General features: G+C 34.4%; 1 protein-coding gene across 3 annotated transcripts in view; it reads left to right on the forward strand.

Annotated features, from left to right (window-relative positions):
* SLF1 (SMC5-SMC6 complex localization factor 1) overlaps positions 1 to 17,133 on the forward strand; it is an 82,974-nt gene extending 65,841 nt beyond the window's left edge. For all 3 annotated transcript variants that reach the window (XM_042943424.1, XM_042943437.1, XM_042943428.1), the window contains 6 exons: positions 7,101 to 7,246; positions 8,295 to 8,458; positions 9,269 to 9,402; positions 11,310 to 11,402; positions 11,792 to 11,974; positions 14,597 to 17,133. In XM_042943424.1, coding sequence (XP_042799358.1) covers positions 7,101 to 7,246; positions 8,295 to 8,458; positions 9,269 to 9,402; positions 11,310 to 11,402; positions 11,792 to 11,974; positions 14,597 to 15,078 — 1,202 coding nt within the window. In that variant the 3' untranslated portion in view covers positions 15,079 to 17,133. The remainder of the gene's footprint in view (positions 1 to 7,100; positions 7,247 to 8,294; positions 8,459 to 9,268; positions 9,403 to 11,309; positions 11,403 to 11,791; positions 11,975 to 14,596) is intronic.
* The last annotated feature ends 610 nt before the right edge of the window (positions 17,134 to 17,743 follow it).

Consider the following 17,743-nt stretch of genomic DNA (forward strand, 5'->3'; position numbering starts at 1 on the left):
ACCTTGATTAGCTGCAAAAGAGCGTTCTCCCCACCCATGGTGTCGCTGTAGTTAACTGACAAGCCAGATGGCTCCCTGAGGAAAAATCTGCCTCCCATAGGAAACTGGTGACCACAAAGTATCTCTTAGATCCTCCAACAGATGATCAGCTGAAGGCCTGAAGGCTGGTGTTTGGGATCTGATAGAAGCAATAGTAGAGGCTTTTTCCCCTAAGGTGAATTGGTCCAAGGTTGAATTGTACAGTCTGAAAGAAGGCCTTTGTGTTTTAAAATGCTTAATAGAAACTTTACAGAGGTATATTGCACTAAACCCTGAAGTTATAAATAAGGGAATCTTTTGGTTTCTATCTTCGTCGGAAATCCTTTCCATGATGCAAGTCTTTATCTTACAGATCTTTGCAAAACCAGAAATGAAGCCCTGGGAACAATTACCATCCCTCAAGTCTCCCTTATAAATCCGTGTAGATACTGTAAAAGATTGGGACATTGAAAATAGAATTGTCCCTCACTTAAAAAGAAGGCAAAATTTAGATAGTAATTACCCCACATCTCTGATAATAGGCAAATGTATCCCAAAAGCAGAATCTTGGAGAAAACTATGGATACTTTGTGCTTTTGTGATGTGAATTTTCTACCCCCAGATCCTATAAGACCTAAGAACCATTCTTTGAAATGCAAACTTCAGGAAAAAGTTTTTTATCAAGAAGGAGGGAAAAAGGAGCTTGGTGGAAATAAAGCGAATAAAAAATCTTAAGTGTTATCTCCATAAATATTGAAAAGCTTTAGCCATCTGAGCAGGTGATTTAAGTTACTTCAACTGTCAAAACAAAATTTGGATCCAACTGCTCTTTTAAAAACCAGTAAGGTTTGCATTATCATACCCATCTCATGGCTAAAATTTTTAAACAACTATATTTTGTGTGGTAGATGTATTATTCTACCTCTGGATAGTGTTGCTAATATCAGTTTTTAAAAGAATTCTACTTAATTGGCTTAAAAACAAACAAGTGCTTATATGGATTAAGTAATCTTAAAATTCTGAGAAATACATAAGACCTAACACAAATGCCTTTTAGGTCCACATAATTTGGAAAAGCAGTTAGTATTAAAGCTAGTTTAAGTTCATTGGTTTAGTTACAATAGACATGTCTTTAAAATTATCAACACTGAATATAATGCAGACATACAACTTACTGTACCTGAGTTTATTAGTGAAATAAGTTCATGTTATCTCTGTTAAAAAATTTGTCAGCAAGAAAAATAGGTTGGGATGGTTGACTTTGTCTATCTCATGAGATTTTCATGGGTAATCCGAACATAATTGTTGGGAGCAAGTGATTTAGGTAGATATAAGTGAGATGAGAATTGTTAGGTGAATTTTTTCCACAGTAATTATGTTTTATGGTATGTGTACTTAAAAAGCTTTCCAAATCTCTTTGGTAACTTCTTAAATCCTTAGAGTTTTGTTTGTAAAGTCAAGTTACATTATAAAAATTAATTTCTTTTAAAAAAATGTCTTTTTTAATGTTTATTTTTGAGAAGGAGAAACCGAACACAAGTGGGGGAGAGGCAGAGACAGAGACAGAGACACAGAATCTGAAGCAGACTATAGGCTCTGTGCGGACAGCTCAGAGCTGACAGCTCACAGCCCCTGATGACAGCTCACAGCCCCTGACAGCTCACAGCCCCAAACTCACAAACCGTGAGATCATGAGCTGAGCCGAAGTCGGATGCCCAACGGACTGAGCCACCCAGGTGCCCCCTTTTTTTTTTTAATTTTTTAAAGTCTATTTATTTTGAGAAAGAGCGTGCAGGCAGGGTAGGGACAAGAGAGAGGTGGGGAGAGAGAATCTCAAGCAGGCTCCGCAGTGTCAGTGAAGATGTGGGCCTCGAACCCACAAACTGGGATATCATGACCTGAGCCGAAATCAAGAGTTGAATGCCACCCCAACACCCCGGTAGAAATTCATTTCTAAATAAGATGGAAATACTAGATCATTTCTAAATAAGATAAAATACTACAACACTAATTACCGTATAAAGTTTTATCCCCTTTTGGATTCACAGAGGAACTAAAGATATTTGGTGTGTTAGTAAACTTGTCTTTTGTCACTTTGACAGATTTACTGTGAGGAACAATATATTTCTAGAAATTATTGAATGTGTTCAAAATTTCTTGGTAATGTTACAATTGTCTACTTCTTAGTTTTTACTAGAAATCAACATTTCTAAGGGTTAAGAATTTTATTTAATATATGTAATTAAGACTACTGGAAATAATAGGGGTGATAACTGCATGCAAGGAACAAGTCGAGTTTCTGACTAAGAGAAGGTATGAGGTATGGAGATGTGTTTTTGGTAAGAGAGAAACAAGTAATTTTTTCCTAATTGTTTCAGAATGGGAAGGAGAGAAAATTTTACCTTCAAGGTCAAGTTGGCTAAAGTTAAATGAATTTATTATAAGGGTTTTACAAAATAACCTTTGAGGTCAACAATGTACTTACATTTAAGTACAACTGAAAGTATTCTTTCATCTGCTAAAAGGACAGAGTTTTCTTGGACCATCCGATTTTCTTTCAATAATGTGAAAGGTTTTTATTCACCTTTTAAATAATCTGCCTAGGAAACAACAATTCTGTGTATTATCAAAATAATTTCCTCTGTTGTCTTAACAAGTTTTTGATTACTTAAGAAAACAGAGTGTTCTCTATTGCCAAGGTGTTTTTGTTTTTTTTTTTTTTTTTTCTGGCTACTTGAATTTCTATATTTGAGTGCAAAATCTTTGTCACTTTGGTTAAGTTATCTCACAGTGGCTTATGATACTGTTTGACCAAGCATTCTAAAATCTTTTTTTTTTTTAATGTTTATTTTTGAGAGACAAAGAGAGACAGAGCACAAACAGGGGAGGGGCAGAGAAAGAGGGAGACACAGAATCCGAAGCAGGCTCCAGGCTCTGAGCTGTCAGCACAGGGCCCAATGCAGGGCTTGAACTCAGAGACCGCAGGATCGTGACCTAAGCCAAAGTCAGATGCCCAACCAAAGGAGTCACCCAGGCTGCCCTAAAATCTTTTGATACTCTGACAAACTTCTCAAAATCGAATTCTAAAGCCATTTGTGACTTCGAAGTAAATTTGCGATTTTGCAAAGGATCCCTGGAGTATTGCAAAAGATATGTTCTTTCTCCTTGTCACATGTGCATTCCTGAACAAATTAGGTTTATTTGATAAGTCACATGGGAAACACTGTCAAATAAGAAGTAATACTTAAGCCTTCTTTATGTTGTTTTTCTATAGTTGTATGTAAGTGTTCCAAAAATAATATAAAATTCCCAGAAATGTGATATGTGCTGGTATAATGTTGTCACTTGTAATTCTAGTCTTCGTTTTTTTTTTTTTTTTTACTTTTTTAACATTCATTTATTTTTGAGAGAGAGAGCGCGCGCACGAGCGGGGGAGGGGCAGAGAGAGAGAGAGGTAGACACAAATCTGAAGCAGGCTTCAGGCTCCGAGCTGTCAGCACAGAGCCTTGATGTGGGGCACAAACCCATGACCATGAGATCATGACCTGAGCCAAAGTCAGACACCCAACTGACTGAGCCACCCCGGTGCCCCATTCTAGTCTTTACCTTAAGATGTGTGCCAGAGAGATAACCAAATAACCAGGGCCATTTTTAAGTTTGTTATTTACAAAGAGTTACTGTTCTGCTCTGTTGCATTGTGAATATGTTTCATCCTCAGATTCATGGAAAGAACTCTGACAAATACTGTAGTATATTGTTTCTCATAATTTTAAGATCATACCATTTAATTGGGTAAGGATTTGCAGAACTCTGATGGGGAAACATCATTTCCTAAAACTGCAAACATAAGATCCTGATCAATAAGCATTAATTTTATGGGACTGAATGGACTAATGAGGATGACTATAATTTTTATAACTTTTTGTTTGAAACATTACTTTTTTTAATGTTATGTTTTTCCACTTTTAAGGAAACTTTATAACAAACTGGTAAAGTATACCTTTGTAAGCAAAGACAAAACCTTAACCTTTTCTCCCTACCTGATCTCTCTGGAACTCAGAAACTTCTTAGTATTCTTATTTTCATGGCAGTACAGTTATTTGCATAAGTTCAGTAAGAATCGGTTCTCCTTGTAACAAGACACAATTGGATACATTGGTTATGTTGCCAAAGTTTTGGCTGGAATGTCATATTTGAGAATGTGCATAGAATCGCATTATGACCAGACAGCTTTAAGGAACTAAAGCGGACTTCATGGAGCCATTAAATCCCTTTGGAAAAACAGCCTGGTACCTTGCTTTCAGGATTCCCAGCAGCCTTACCAGGTAAACAAGGTCACTTCCTAGCAGGCTCAGAAACCTTGGGATATTTTGGAGACCTCAAGAAAAGAGGAATTTATCCACGTCTATAGGTATAGCAGGCAAAGTCTTATAGCAGGAACTTTGCTTGGCTTCCTAGCCTCAAGAGTCTTTTGAAAGTTCAATCAGAGTCATGCCTGGCTGGCTCAATCAAAGGAACATGAACTCTTGATCTTGGGGTCATGAGTTCAAGCCTCATATTGGGTGTTAAGATTACTAAAAAAAAGAAAAGAAAATTAACTTTTTAAAAATCATAAAAAATAAAAGGTCAATCTGAGATTCCTTATGAAAAGTTCCAGCAGATTTAAAAGAGCCTGTATGGTCAATATCTATTCTTGCTGCACTTAGGTAAATAATCAGCCACGTTTACTAGACTTCATTTGCAAATGAATTTGTCTCATTGTGGTTATATTTGATAAAATGAGGGTGACTGTAGAAAGAAAAATTGTTTCCATAATACACTTTTATGGATATCAGATCCTGTTTCTGTTAATTGCCTTTGAGGTCCTGTTTTATACCTGTAAACTGGACTAGATGCTGAATTCTTCTAGTTCCCTCCAGTATTTGGCTATAAATCTCCAAACTGGCATTTCTAAGTTTTTTTTCCCCACCTTTCTGACTTGGAATTGTTGAGAACTGAAATATCCCTTTTCCTGAAGCTGTGCAAGCAAAAGCTGGATAGCTTGATAGAAACTTTATAGAAATTACCACAGCAGCTCCTGCATGGATGGTCTTCATACCTAATGCTGTGTGGCCACTCAGAAAACTCACCAGAGACATTCACACTGCAAACGAGGAAAATCTGTCAGATTGCCACTGCCTGCACTTGTTCAGTCTGAAGGTGTTTTGAGCCAGACATCTAGAAATCTTGACTGGCTGCCTTCACAACTTAGAGATTTAGATTATAGTCTGTCCCAGCCATTAACTTTTGCTTCCATAAAAATAACCTTAGTAAATTCCAGATTGTACAATGTAGGCCTAACTTTGGGAGCACACCTGTATTACTACCTCCTGAAATGAGACACAACTCTTTTCATTGAACTGACCAGTTCTCAGGGCTAAGAGACTGGTTCAGTGAGATGGAGCAATCTATCAACTCAGCTTCTAGAATGCTAAACTTCTTGGGAAGTTTCAAAGGCTGGACTGAAGGGGAGAAAAAAATGCCACCCGAGAATGTGTCACTTTGGCAGGTGGATTATTTTGCACTAAAGATAATCAAGTATCAAAAGACTCGAGGGGCGCCTAGGTGTCTCAGTTCGTTAATTATCTGGCTCTTGATTTCAGCTCAGGTCATGATCTTGCATTCATGGGTTCGAGCCCTGCATAGGACTTCACATTGACAGTATGGAACCTGTTTGAGGTTCTCTCTCTTCCCCCCTCTTTCTGCCCCTCCCACACGTGTGCTCTCTCTCTCAAAATGGATAGAGGGTTTGGTCCTGAAAGAGAAATATCAGCAGAGGTAACTATAAAGAGTACAAGCTAGGTGTGGTGAGCTAGGGCAAGTTTAGCAAAGCCTATTTGTTCAGATTCCTCTCTGTGTCCCACTGTCTCTGTATAGCATGTCAAATATTTGTTTACCAAACATTTGCTTTTCCCATCTTCTGTAAATTGTCTTCCTTCCCTGTGACCCCACCTCCATTCTCCTTAACTAGGATGGCATGTAAACCTTAATTACCTTTGAACCTCTCATGTATATGAGGCTCCCATATGAAAGGAATTAAATTTGTTTTCCCTATGTTAATCTTTCTTATGTCAATTTAATTAATAGACCCGCCAAAAGAACTTAGAAGGGTAAAGAAAAAAAGTTTTCTCCCCTACAGGAGTGAATCTGCCATATTGTATAATATCACAACTTTTTTGTCCTGTTTTAATTTTAGCTCTTTTAGCATCTTGTTGATTGGTCTTGTTTATTCTTTATATTCCATTCTGTTACTTATACAGAAAGTATCAATGGAGAATTCATAATATCGAATAGATTATTTTATGTGGCAAATAGTCCTTTATTACTTTCAGTTCTTGTGTATATTTATGCATTTCCATGTTATTGGAAAACTTGAGGTTTTTGGAAGAAAAGATTTGAGGCTCTTGGTGTTTCATTTTGGTTTTGTCATTTAAAATTATAGCCCCCTCCCCTATTTCCTATATAGTAGATGGGTACAGACTTCTAAGGATGTCCTCATATATTCTCTTGTCTTACATTTTCCTTTCCTTTACATTTACTCCTCCTCTGCAGTTATAGGATTCATGGATGTTGTCAGGGGAAAGGACCTAATTTCTTTCTTCCTGTCATCTCAAATTAAATAATATATGTGTCCATTAAAAAACCAAGTACTGGTTCACCAAAGACAACCCTATTGTGTGAAGATATCTTTACATTAGTTGGAAAATATAGTGATAAATCCTATACCTATCAATTCATATATCATCTCTCTGTTCATGTGTGTGTGTATCTAATTTCAAAACTTTTATTTAAAATAATAAAAATTAATGATTGTTTCAAATGTGAGAACATGCACCATAAAAAAAATAAAATTTCTAATTTCTTGAAAGACAAGTATCATCTTAGGAGTATCGTCTGTTTTTTGTGCTTTAAAATCATATGGATGAATCTTACTGGTGTAGGAGTCATCATTTCAATGAATGACACCCATGCAGAAATACTCTGTAGAAAGAAGTTTTATAGGGTGTAGCAGTAACTATTTTTATTGCTCTTGCTTTGTACAGACTTTTCTTCACAGGAATTAGAGATTTTCATTTGTTCCTTTTCCTCCTCCTGGCTTCAAATGTTTGTTGCAGAGGCAGTCTTTAAAAAGTTGTGTTCACAGAGTTCCATCAGCATTTCTTCTGAGCCACTCTCTCTCCAAAAAATGGTAAGCACCAGTCTGTTCTAGTTCTTCTAATTGCCAAAAGATGACTTCATAAATTCAACTTTAAAATGTTTTTGCTATTTCTAATAATTGGGCAGAGCTTATTAACTCTAAATCTTACAAATTTATATAAATCTATATAACCTTTCAATTCTGTGTAAGAGTGGGCATTTTCTACCTTGAAAATGAAGTGATTAGTGAATAGAAATTTTAATTACGTATTTGAGAGTAATTAAGGATTGATAACAGAAAAATAATACAAAAATCTTTGTTTCCTTGCCATAGCACATAAAATAATAATTTCGGAAAGATGTAGATCCAAAAAAATTTTATGTAATATTTAATGATACTTAAAAAGCAAAAGGTGTCATTGATGCCACAAGTTATTCCTCTTTATCATATATGTGTGTGTGTGTGTGTGTGTGTGTGTGTGTGTGTGTGTGTATACACACACACACACACACACATACACATACATAAGCTGCGTTTGATTCAAGGTTTTCCAGTTTTATCTTGTCTGTCTTTAAGATCTACTGTCTTCGGTTTCTTCAACAAATGAGAGAAACATGCTTGTTTATTGATCAAATTGGGCAAATACTGTTTTGCAGCAATCCTTGTCTTCAGTGACTTTTGCTCTTCTTATTCTACTTATTCCAGACTTGTTTCATGTCGAAGGAAGGCATTACCAAAGTGGAAATGACAAAATACTGGTTGTACATAAACCATAAATATTTAAAATATGCAAATGAACTATAACAAGTTGAACATTAGGCTAATCAGAAGAACTTTGCTAAATGAGCATCAAAAGTGAATTTGAAAAAATAGTTACTTTCAAGAAGATGTTTTTCTTTTTACGTATGTCATATTAATGACATGGAACTAGCGGCTTTCTTAATATCTTGGCATGTTCAAATGAGAAACGGTAGCAACCATAGTGATTAAAACAAGAAAATATAAATAATCTAATGGTGAAATGAATCAGATAATTTCTTTTTAATGCTTTTCTAGGTCTTTGTAGTTGAGAAAGCATTATAATATTATTTTGCAACAGGTATATTCCTATTTGCCAGCTTTGGGGAAGGCTGGTGTGCATGGGGCTGGAAAGATACAGATATCAAAGAAAATGGGACAGCGGCCTTGCCTTGAATCTCAGAGAGCCTTGTTAATGCTGAATGGTGCGAAACAGAAACAAGTGGAAGGGCTGCCAGAATTACCGTAAGTGATGGTCATGTATCAACCTTTTTTTTTTTTTTTTTTTTAAAGTACAGCCCTTTTTTGGACACATTAAGTCTTAAACTTAATACTTACCTGTGATGTTGTCTGAATTATACTGAGTGGCACAAAACTCAGTTTGAGATGTATAAATAAATACATATGATCAACATTATTACTTTCTTTAATGCAGGGTATATGTTTTATATTAAGAGCAAGTGCTTCCCAAAAGAAATAAAACTGTTTTTCAAATTCTTTTACACCATTTTTGCCTGTGATTTAAATTACTATTTGTATATATAATATGATAAAGATAGGATTTCAGAATCTATAGTCATGTAGGATACTCTGAATTGTTAACAGTAGCTTTCCCCAAGTGAGATACCTCTTCTAAAAGTTTACTGTATAAAATTGAGAAAACCTTAAAATGTTTTTAGAAAGAATAGGATCAGAATATGAAAATAAGAATGGGGAACAAGGGCCTGCATTTGGATCTTAGCGCTTGGCTTTTTTTCTCTCTGCCAAATGTAGTTCACTTGGTCTCCTCCTCTACGTGACAGTCCACATTCATAAATTTTTCAGTGGGCAGTTGGGGGTACCACGTTATTAAAATAAGAATTAATGCATGAAAACTTATTTCTGTACATGTGAAATAAATATTGAAAAAAATAAGGAGTAAAAACGTGAATGAATAAGGGTGGGGGGGTTAAATGAACAGGGGGCTGGATTTTTGAAAGTACTCAGTATGTAATGTACACTGCCATACCTTGGTGAAAAACCAGCTTTCATTTTTTTTTTTTTCTTTATTTTCAGAGAGCTGAACCTTGCTAAATGTTCCTCATCGTTAAAAAGATTGAAAAAGAAGTCAGAAGGAGAATTATCATGTTCCAAGGAGAATTGCCCCTCTTTAGTTACAAAGATGAATTTTCACAAAACTAATCTAAAAGGTATTCCAAGTATCTAATTTATGCTAGGAACTTCTCATGGTTGTAGTCAGTATTTGCAAGTTTTACACACTGGCCCTGATGAATACTTGAACCTGACTAGGTCCAGAAAATACCTTCTTAGCATATTATTTTTTTGAACTGTCATTTATGCAAAGAAAGTGATTGTTTAATACTCAGTATAATAGAATATTCCTCCCTTTCTTTTTTCCCCCTGCCTCTCCAGATATTAACTCATATTGAGCTCATTCCAAATTTGCCCGCCTTACTTTTCTATTCCACCTCAACCTGTGCAGCTTGGGATTAGACTCTTTTGATTTGAAAGTATAATTCAGTCTTCATCTCTCTCAGTCCTAGACATTTTGTGAACAAAGAATGGGGAGTAGTCTATGTTACATAGCTGTGTTAAGCATATGGACTCTTTTCTCCCAGGCATTGAGCCCAGACTATGAAATGTGTTTGGCTTTTGGTTCTGACTATACTGGAACCTAAGTACCTAAAGGATGGAGTTACAAGAATAGTGCTGTAATAATTCACTTCGGCACCTCTTTCACTTAGTGACCTCTTAACTAAAATATAAGACTCTTCCAAGAGTCTGTACCTGGCCAAAGAAAATTGCGCAGTCTCTTGATACAGAGCTGTATTGTGCTTTTAATACACAAATTTTCATTAGGACACCAATGTGAACAGTAACAGTGAAGCTCTTTTAATCCTTCAACATGAATAAAAGTTCATAATTGCATTTCATGTATTTAAAATAGCTGCCCATTTAGCTCAAAATGTGAAAAATGTATTAAAGGAGAACTCCAATATTAACTGCACAAACAGTGTCCTTTTTCTTTGTTTATTGTGTCAGAAAGTAAAATGAATATGAATGACTTTAAGCTGAACAGCAGAGGGAACTGGGAGGGAGGAAGAGAACTGAGAAATAATAGAGAAAAAAAACTTCAAAAGCTTTTCAGTGCATGTAAAAGAGATGTTTTGGTAGAAGTTACAGAGTTAATCTATAAAATTGAATACTAAAAATATGCTATTTAGTATCATATCAAGAAAGAGTTTGATCATTTGATTTGTTTTCTAGGCAGTCGCTTATTATAAGTTTTTTTTAATTCAAGTTACATCAAATTATCACTACGTCTTACTAGTCTTGGTTACAACAGAGATGGATATGGACACTTTTAGCCAGCAGGCATTAATTGCATCCCTCCTAGAAAAAACTTTACCATTTCATTTGTCACTCTGTTTCAGCTTTAAATGGTACTAGGATTTTTTCTTTCGTGTGTGTGTGTGTGTGTGTGTGTGTGTGTGTGTGTGTGTGTTTATATTAAGATTCCCCCATTTCTCCTTCTCTGTGCTGCTGTAGCCAAGCCAGACAGCCTATTGAGAAGCAGCAAACCATCTGTTAATGGATTTGAAGTTCTGAATTATACTTGAGTGTGTAGAGGCACTCGTGCTTAGCCAGAAACATTCATTTGAATTAAGCTATAAATGCTGTATAAAAAAGAGCCATACATTTAACGTAGGTTCATGAATAAATTTAAGAGAGGGCAATTGCACTCTAAACTTTTATTGCTGCAAAACCCAGTATTTTTGGTGTTCTCTGATCATTTGGAGCTTTTATAGCGGGATTGAAGCTTTAAACCTTGAACTAGGGGGAGACAATGCCTGTATTAAACCTTTTGCAGTAGAATTTCATTGCTGAATTGCTGATAGAACAGAAGCTCTATGGATTGGTGGGTATCCCTCCCCCTTCTTTTTCTTAATGCGAGAAATGTTTAAACCAGTCAAAAGGAAAACTCAATAAATAATTTTCTGGCATGTGGCCAGATCTCCTAGTTCATGCCCTTTGATTATTTTCTTTAGTTTATATCTTGTCTTCTCTGGAATAATCTATTAATTTTTTATGGCAGGAGAAACAGCCCTCCATAGAGCTTGCATAAATAACCAAGTGGAGAAATTGATTCTTCTTCTCTCTTTGCCAGGAATAGACATCAATGTTAAAGGTAAGTTTTCCATTTTTGTGGTCTGATCCAGTGTCTTAATATTTGTGGTATTAAATGGTTTTATGTCAACATTAAGAAAAATCATTTAAGTTTCTTTACCTAACATATCTTTAAAATATTACCAGTTACAAAACCAAGAAATTAGTGATTAATAGTGCAGAAACATTTTTTGTCCATATTTTGATAAGATCTCAAAATCCATATTTTAAAACTGTTTTATTTTCTTACAGTTAGAAATATAACTATGTGTTAGACATTTTTATCAAAGCATGCTATTTCTATATGAAGCATCTAGAAAGTCACACTGATAAAGGAAGCAGAATATCAGTACTTCACTACCAAAAGTCCTACTTTTGCTGTTCTAAAACTTGCCTTGATTTCTAATTTAGACAATGCTGGCTGGACGCCTTTGCATGAAGCCTGTAACTATGGCAACACAGTGTGTGTCCAGGAAATTTTGCAACGTTGTCCAGAGGTAGATCTGCTCACTCAAGTGGACGGGGTGACTCCTTTGCATGATGCACTGTCAAACGGACATGTAGAAATTGGCAAGCTGCTACTACAGCATGGGGGTGAGTGCATTTATGCTAAACGGGTTTTGATAAATTATCCAGTTTTTTGATGAATCCCTTAAAGGTAGACAGCATTTTATGTTTAAGATCTGTAAGGAAAGATGCCTTTATTTCATATTAGTGAAAAAGATAAAAAATCTCCTAGAACATAAGCACCTTTTATTTAATAGGGGTGCATTTTCATAATCCATACATATTTATTTATTTTTATTAATTATAAAGCCTATTAGGTTTGTATATGAGGGTGTATTTTCAATTGAATGTGTTGATTTTAAATATTAATCCTTTTACTTAAATTGTGTAATATCTTTGTGAACCAGCCATTTCTGAAAGCTTATTAATAAAAGAATGTAAATGTTCCATTGTGATTACTTGGATTTTTCATTCTTGTTTCATTTCTTGTATGTAGCTGCTAACGTGATTAATCTTTTTTTTAATCTTTTTTTTAATGAGTCATTTCTTTACAGACTATAAAAAAAGATAACCTAGAATATCTTTTCTTCATTCATATTTTGCAGTCACTTAAGTTACAGTAGGAAGCTTTTTTTCAAATGATGTAACTGTTGTGCAGGGGTTTTGTGATGGAGATAACTTGAGCTTAATACTCATCTGCTTTTTCTAATTTTTGATTTCTGCATTTCAGATAGCACCTCCAACCCCCTCTTAAGTGAAGTTCTTCTTATATCTGAACTGAATAGTATACACTGTAGGTTAAATTTCACAGATAACTGATTTGTGTTTTACAAGAGAAACAAAGGAAAAGTGATGACTAGCTTGTAATGCAGAAATAAAAATTTGTGTTAAATTTCCTGTGACTTTTATTTGTGCTAAGTTTAAAATTATTTTCTAATTAAAGCTGTTTCATTTTGCATGAAAGTAAAAAGCATGTTTTCTTTAGGTGTCTTTCACCCCCTTCCCTCCCCCCCCCCCCCCCCAATATATACCCATAAGTGAATGGTTGTATAGCTTGGTAGCTTAAGCAATTTGGTTATTTATAGTCTTCTCCTGCCCCCTAAAGGCCTTAGTGTGTCTGTTTTAGTGACACCATTTCATAATCAATATGTGTTTCAGTTCTTCCACTTTTTTTTACTATTACATGTTTACTAAACTATAATGTTCTGTCTCCTAAGTGCTTTATTTTTCTACTCAATCACGTATGTGACATTCGAAGCCAGTATTTGGCCTTGCTTCAAATGATCTAAGCGATGGTAGAGCCATTATTGTATTAAGTCCAGCTCTTTGGAAGAGAATGGGATTATACTGACCAAAGTGAATTTTTCCATGGCTCTTGGTGAAGAATAGTAAATGTATGAGTTTATTGTCATAAGAGAGGAAATCTACTTGTAGGTGAATTTACTACAGCCCTTTGACAGTCACACTTGCACTTACCTTTCCCGTAGTCATATTCTGACTTTGGATCTGTCAGATGGTTTAACACCATCATTATAGTAACTACATTAACTCTTCATTATGAGTTACCCAGTGTTGAGAGAAGTAATTTCAAGAGTTTACTTACATCTCTAAAGCCTTTGTTTACTTTTGGCATCTTGGGTCTATAATTTTCTTGTATTTTTTTTTTTAAGAGGGAATCATTTGGTGCAGTTTTTTGAAATAAAACATAATGACGAGACCTACCTAATTTTGATATAGAATTCTCTTTTTTCCATGAAATCAATCACATATTCTCATTTGCTGATCTTTTATATTAAATACATTTTATATCTAGACCACTACATGTGTTTCATCAGTTTCATCATTAGGAATTTTGGCAGCTTTAATCTATTCTCTGACAACATATTCTTCTGTTGTATGTAGGATCTTCTGATCATGTCTTCTAGTACTAAAACCTTTCTATCCCTTATAACATTTTTATGGCAGAATGCATAAATAATTATAGGACTTGACAGAGGGGGGGTACAGAGTACTCAGTGCTATGTAACCAAATACGGAGTCATTTTTCTTTTGCCCTTCCGATATTATCCTTTACTACCCAGGGGATAAACTCTTGAGTGCTTGCTAAGTAGATATAGATAGGTTTAGCTAGGACCGAAAGATGAAATCTGATTTTGACCCAGAGAAGTTAACATTTAGTTTTTTGTGAATCAGTTTTTGTACTAAAAATTGAACATAAGCAGGAATAAGTGAAAAGTGTGATCTGTGGCTATGCAAGGTTTTGTAGTCTTTAATGCAGTCACCTATTAGCCATGGAAGGGGACAATACTTTTTTTTCTTGGTAAAATTACGATACCTTTAAGACTCTTACACAAAATTGAAGATGAATGTATTTTGTTAATATCTTCTGGGAACACTGAAATTTTTAGGTGAAGATGACAATTGATGAAGTTTTACATGCTTCTTTTAAATTTGTAGTTAAATCTATTGTTTATTGAACTAAGGCTTCTGTTTTTAGGCAAACCTAATTAGGCATTGCCGGAAAGTCTGAGTTTTTTTAATGTACCTTTATTAGGCATTCAGTTCATATAGCCAGTTAATTTTGTCAACATGAATTAGGACAAATTTGGATTGTAAACAGAGACCTGGATGCTTTGAAAAAATAGAGAAAACAACTGTTAAGCTGCCAAAATAAAAATTTTTTAACATTGTATGTTTTCTTTTTCCCAGGCCCGGTGCTTTTACAGCAGAGGAACTCTAAGGGAGAATTGCCCTTGGATTATGTGCTATCATCTCAAATCAAGGAGGAACTATTTGCCATTACAAAAATAGAAGATACAGTGGAGAACTTTCATGCACAAACAGAGAAACATTTTTACCACCAGCAACTTGAATTTGGTTCATTTTTACTTAGTAGGATGTTGCTAAATTTTTGTTCAATTTTTGATTTATCTTCGGAGTTCCTTTTAGCTTTCAAAGGGTTAACTCATCTAAATGAGCTGCTTGTAGCTTGTAAGAATTATAAGGAAGCCACCAGTGCTCACACCGACTGGTTACTGGATCTTTATGCTAGAAATATAAAGACATTGCAGACGCTCCCAAATATTCTTAAGGAACTGCCTGAGAATGTAAAAGTGTGCCCCGGAGTGCACACTGAGGCCTTATTGGTGACACTGGAAATGATGTGTCGTTCAGTCACAGAGTTTTCGTGATGATGCCAAAAACAATGAGTCCACTTTCCAAACGCAGTTAGCTTGCTTTGTCATTTCTCATGGATGTCATAGCTTATTAACAAATAATAATTTTATTTATTTATTGACAGAATTTGCAGCTTTGCTGAATTTCAAAAGCACTTAATGAGCTGCTGCAAAACTCTAAATGTAAGCCCCTGACTTTTTCCATGTTGTAGAATTTGACTCAGAAGTAAAAAGAGTTTCATTTGGTGTATGCTGTTTTCATTAATCTTTATTATTTCTTGTTCTGAAAATATTTATTTATATTGTACATGTAAAACATTTTAATTTAAATATTTTTTCAAATCAAAATGTAACATCCTCTGTTCGAGGGATTTGAGGTTTAGAATCATGACAAGGATATTCATGCATATGTGTACCTATAAGCATGTAGCTACCTGTTTTCTTCTCTGTAGGCTGTTGAGCTAAAATTACTCAGTTTAGTTTTGTTGTAAAATAAACGTTTCTCAAATTTACAATAATAATACTCTCTTGGTTTTTAAATGCAGTGAATGTGCCAAGTTTGACAGTTTAATCCCTTGATCTACCTTATTTTAGCAGTTCATGTACAGTTTATTTCTACTCCATGTAATCACTATTCTGTAAGTGAAAACATATTGCTATGTACTAAGTTTTACCAAATATCAAGATTATAAGTGGTAACTAAGTAATAGATTTGAGATTATCTAAAATCTTAATGTGTAGTATGAATTTATGTTTCAATTTGCAGTTTTTTTTCTAACAGCAATTTATGGTAAGACTGAAAGAAAGGGTGTGGATAATAACCACTTTTGAAATTGGAGTTGCTTTACTTGTGGGAATAAGTTACACTGTGGTACAGCTGAAAAAGAAACGTTAAAACTTCCATTTAGCTTTTTTTTTGTAACTAAAGTGATGATCTCACAGCAATTAATCTACTAAAGAAGCAAACTTTAGTTTTATCTCGGAAATCTTTTAATAAGATACAAATTCTGAGTGTTTTATTACTGGGTTTATAATCTAAACTGAAAACTGCTACATTTCAGCTGCTATATCAGCTCTGATAAAAATCAAGGTTTTTTTTTTTCTATATTTTTAAATCAGTAATTTTTTACACATACTGTAAGAAATATTAGTTGTTTCTAGTTAGCCTTCAGATGTGAAATAAAAGCCTCATTAATATTTACTTAATCTGCCAGAGTATCAGAGAAAACATGACGCAGCAGAGACTGAGGAACATTAAAATACTCAGAAAGATCTAGTAAAATGTTTCCCAAAATGATGAATAAGGACATTTTTATTCCAAAGAATAGCCACTTTACTTCAGTTGTGAAGGCATTCTGGAATAATTGCTTGGTCAACTAATATAAACTTAAATACATAGTTTTGAGATCTAACAGGCATAGTTACAAATCCCTATTTAATATCTTATTAGCTAAATTATAAGGCAAGTTCCTTTCTGAGCTTTTGTTTTCTTACTTATCAAATGGAAATAACACCAGGTATTATCTCTGTCATGATAGAATTGTTAGCCTATCACCTTATATGGCTCTTAATAAATGTTGCTTCTTGTCTAATTTTTACCTTCTCTTTTTAGCTACCATGAGTCACTTAAGATAGTAATTGCTTAAATAGGTGATAATTCTAAGTTAATAAAATAATCAGTGCTATGAGTTAGGGTTTTGCACGGCTAAGAAAAAGTAGTTTTCTAAATTAAATGATCTTAAGAAATATCATTTAGTTGCAGTGAGAAGTAATTTTTCATAACCGTCTATCTGCCCACTTTTGCAAGTCATGATAATGTGAAATATTAAACACTAAACTGCTATTGAGGTCTCTGCCTTTAATCAGGTATCGTTGTAGTTTTGCACTGACTCAGAAGTACAACTTGGCAAACAGATTACTATGTTCTTTGTCCTAGTTAACAATATCAATATATGTATATGAATTTGGACAAATGTATGTGAATTTAAGCCTTCAATGAGAAACTTGATTTCTAATATTCCTTATGTTTTATTTTAGAAAACAATAATTGCTTCAGATTGATCTTAGAGGTAGATGAAATAGAAATATTAATAAATAAAATTCATAGTCTTTTCGAGTCCTGGCTTTTAGTTGTAAATGTTTCAGAGTTCCAACAGCTGAAGGCAAGGCTGAGTTATGCTATTCTTTCTCATACATTGCTAGATTTAATATCGTAGTTCACTAGATTTGTTTTTAAAAAATCCTATCAAGGCCCTCATTACAAGTGTAAATAAATCCTGGAATAAGATTTCTGAGCTGTTAAGATGCACCCTTCCCCATATGTAATCCCTACAAATATTTGGAATATAAAAGGTTTTAGAATGTTTACTGGTAGCTTCTTAGGAAGGGTCTCTTTGAAGTTAACATTTTCTAGCTTGTTAGTTATTAATTTCCCTATGCAGAATAAAGTGGTCCACGTTTATACATTTTCTGACATTTCCTTAACTCCAAGATGACCAGAAAAGCATTTATCCTTATATAAATCAAATGTGAAATTAATCAGTGTTTTTGTCTATTGAACACCTACTATATTCCAGGTGGTGTGCTTAACAGGGCTGGCTACAATAAAAGGAAAAAAGCTTACAGTCTAGGAAGGTAAACTAGATTGAAATATTGTTACTTTTATTGTCTTCTATATAGG

The sequence above is a fragment of the Panthera leo genome, chromosome A1 (genome assembly GCF_018350215.1).
Source record: "Panthera leo isolate Ple1 chromosome A1, P.leo_Ple1_pat1.1, whole genome shotgun sequence".
Taxonomy (NCBI): domain Eukaryota; kingdom Metazoa; phylum Chordata; class Mammalia; order Carnivora; family Felidae; genus Panthera; species Panthera leo.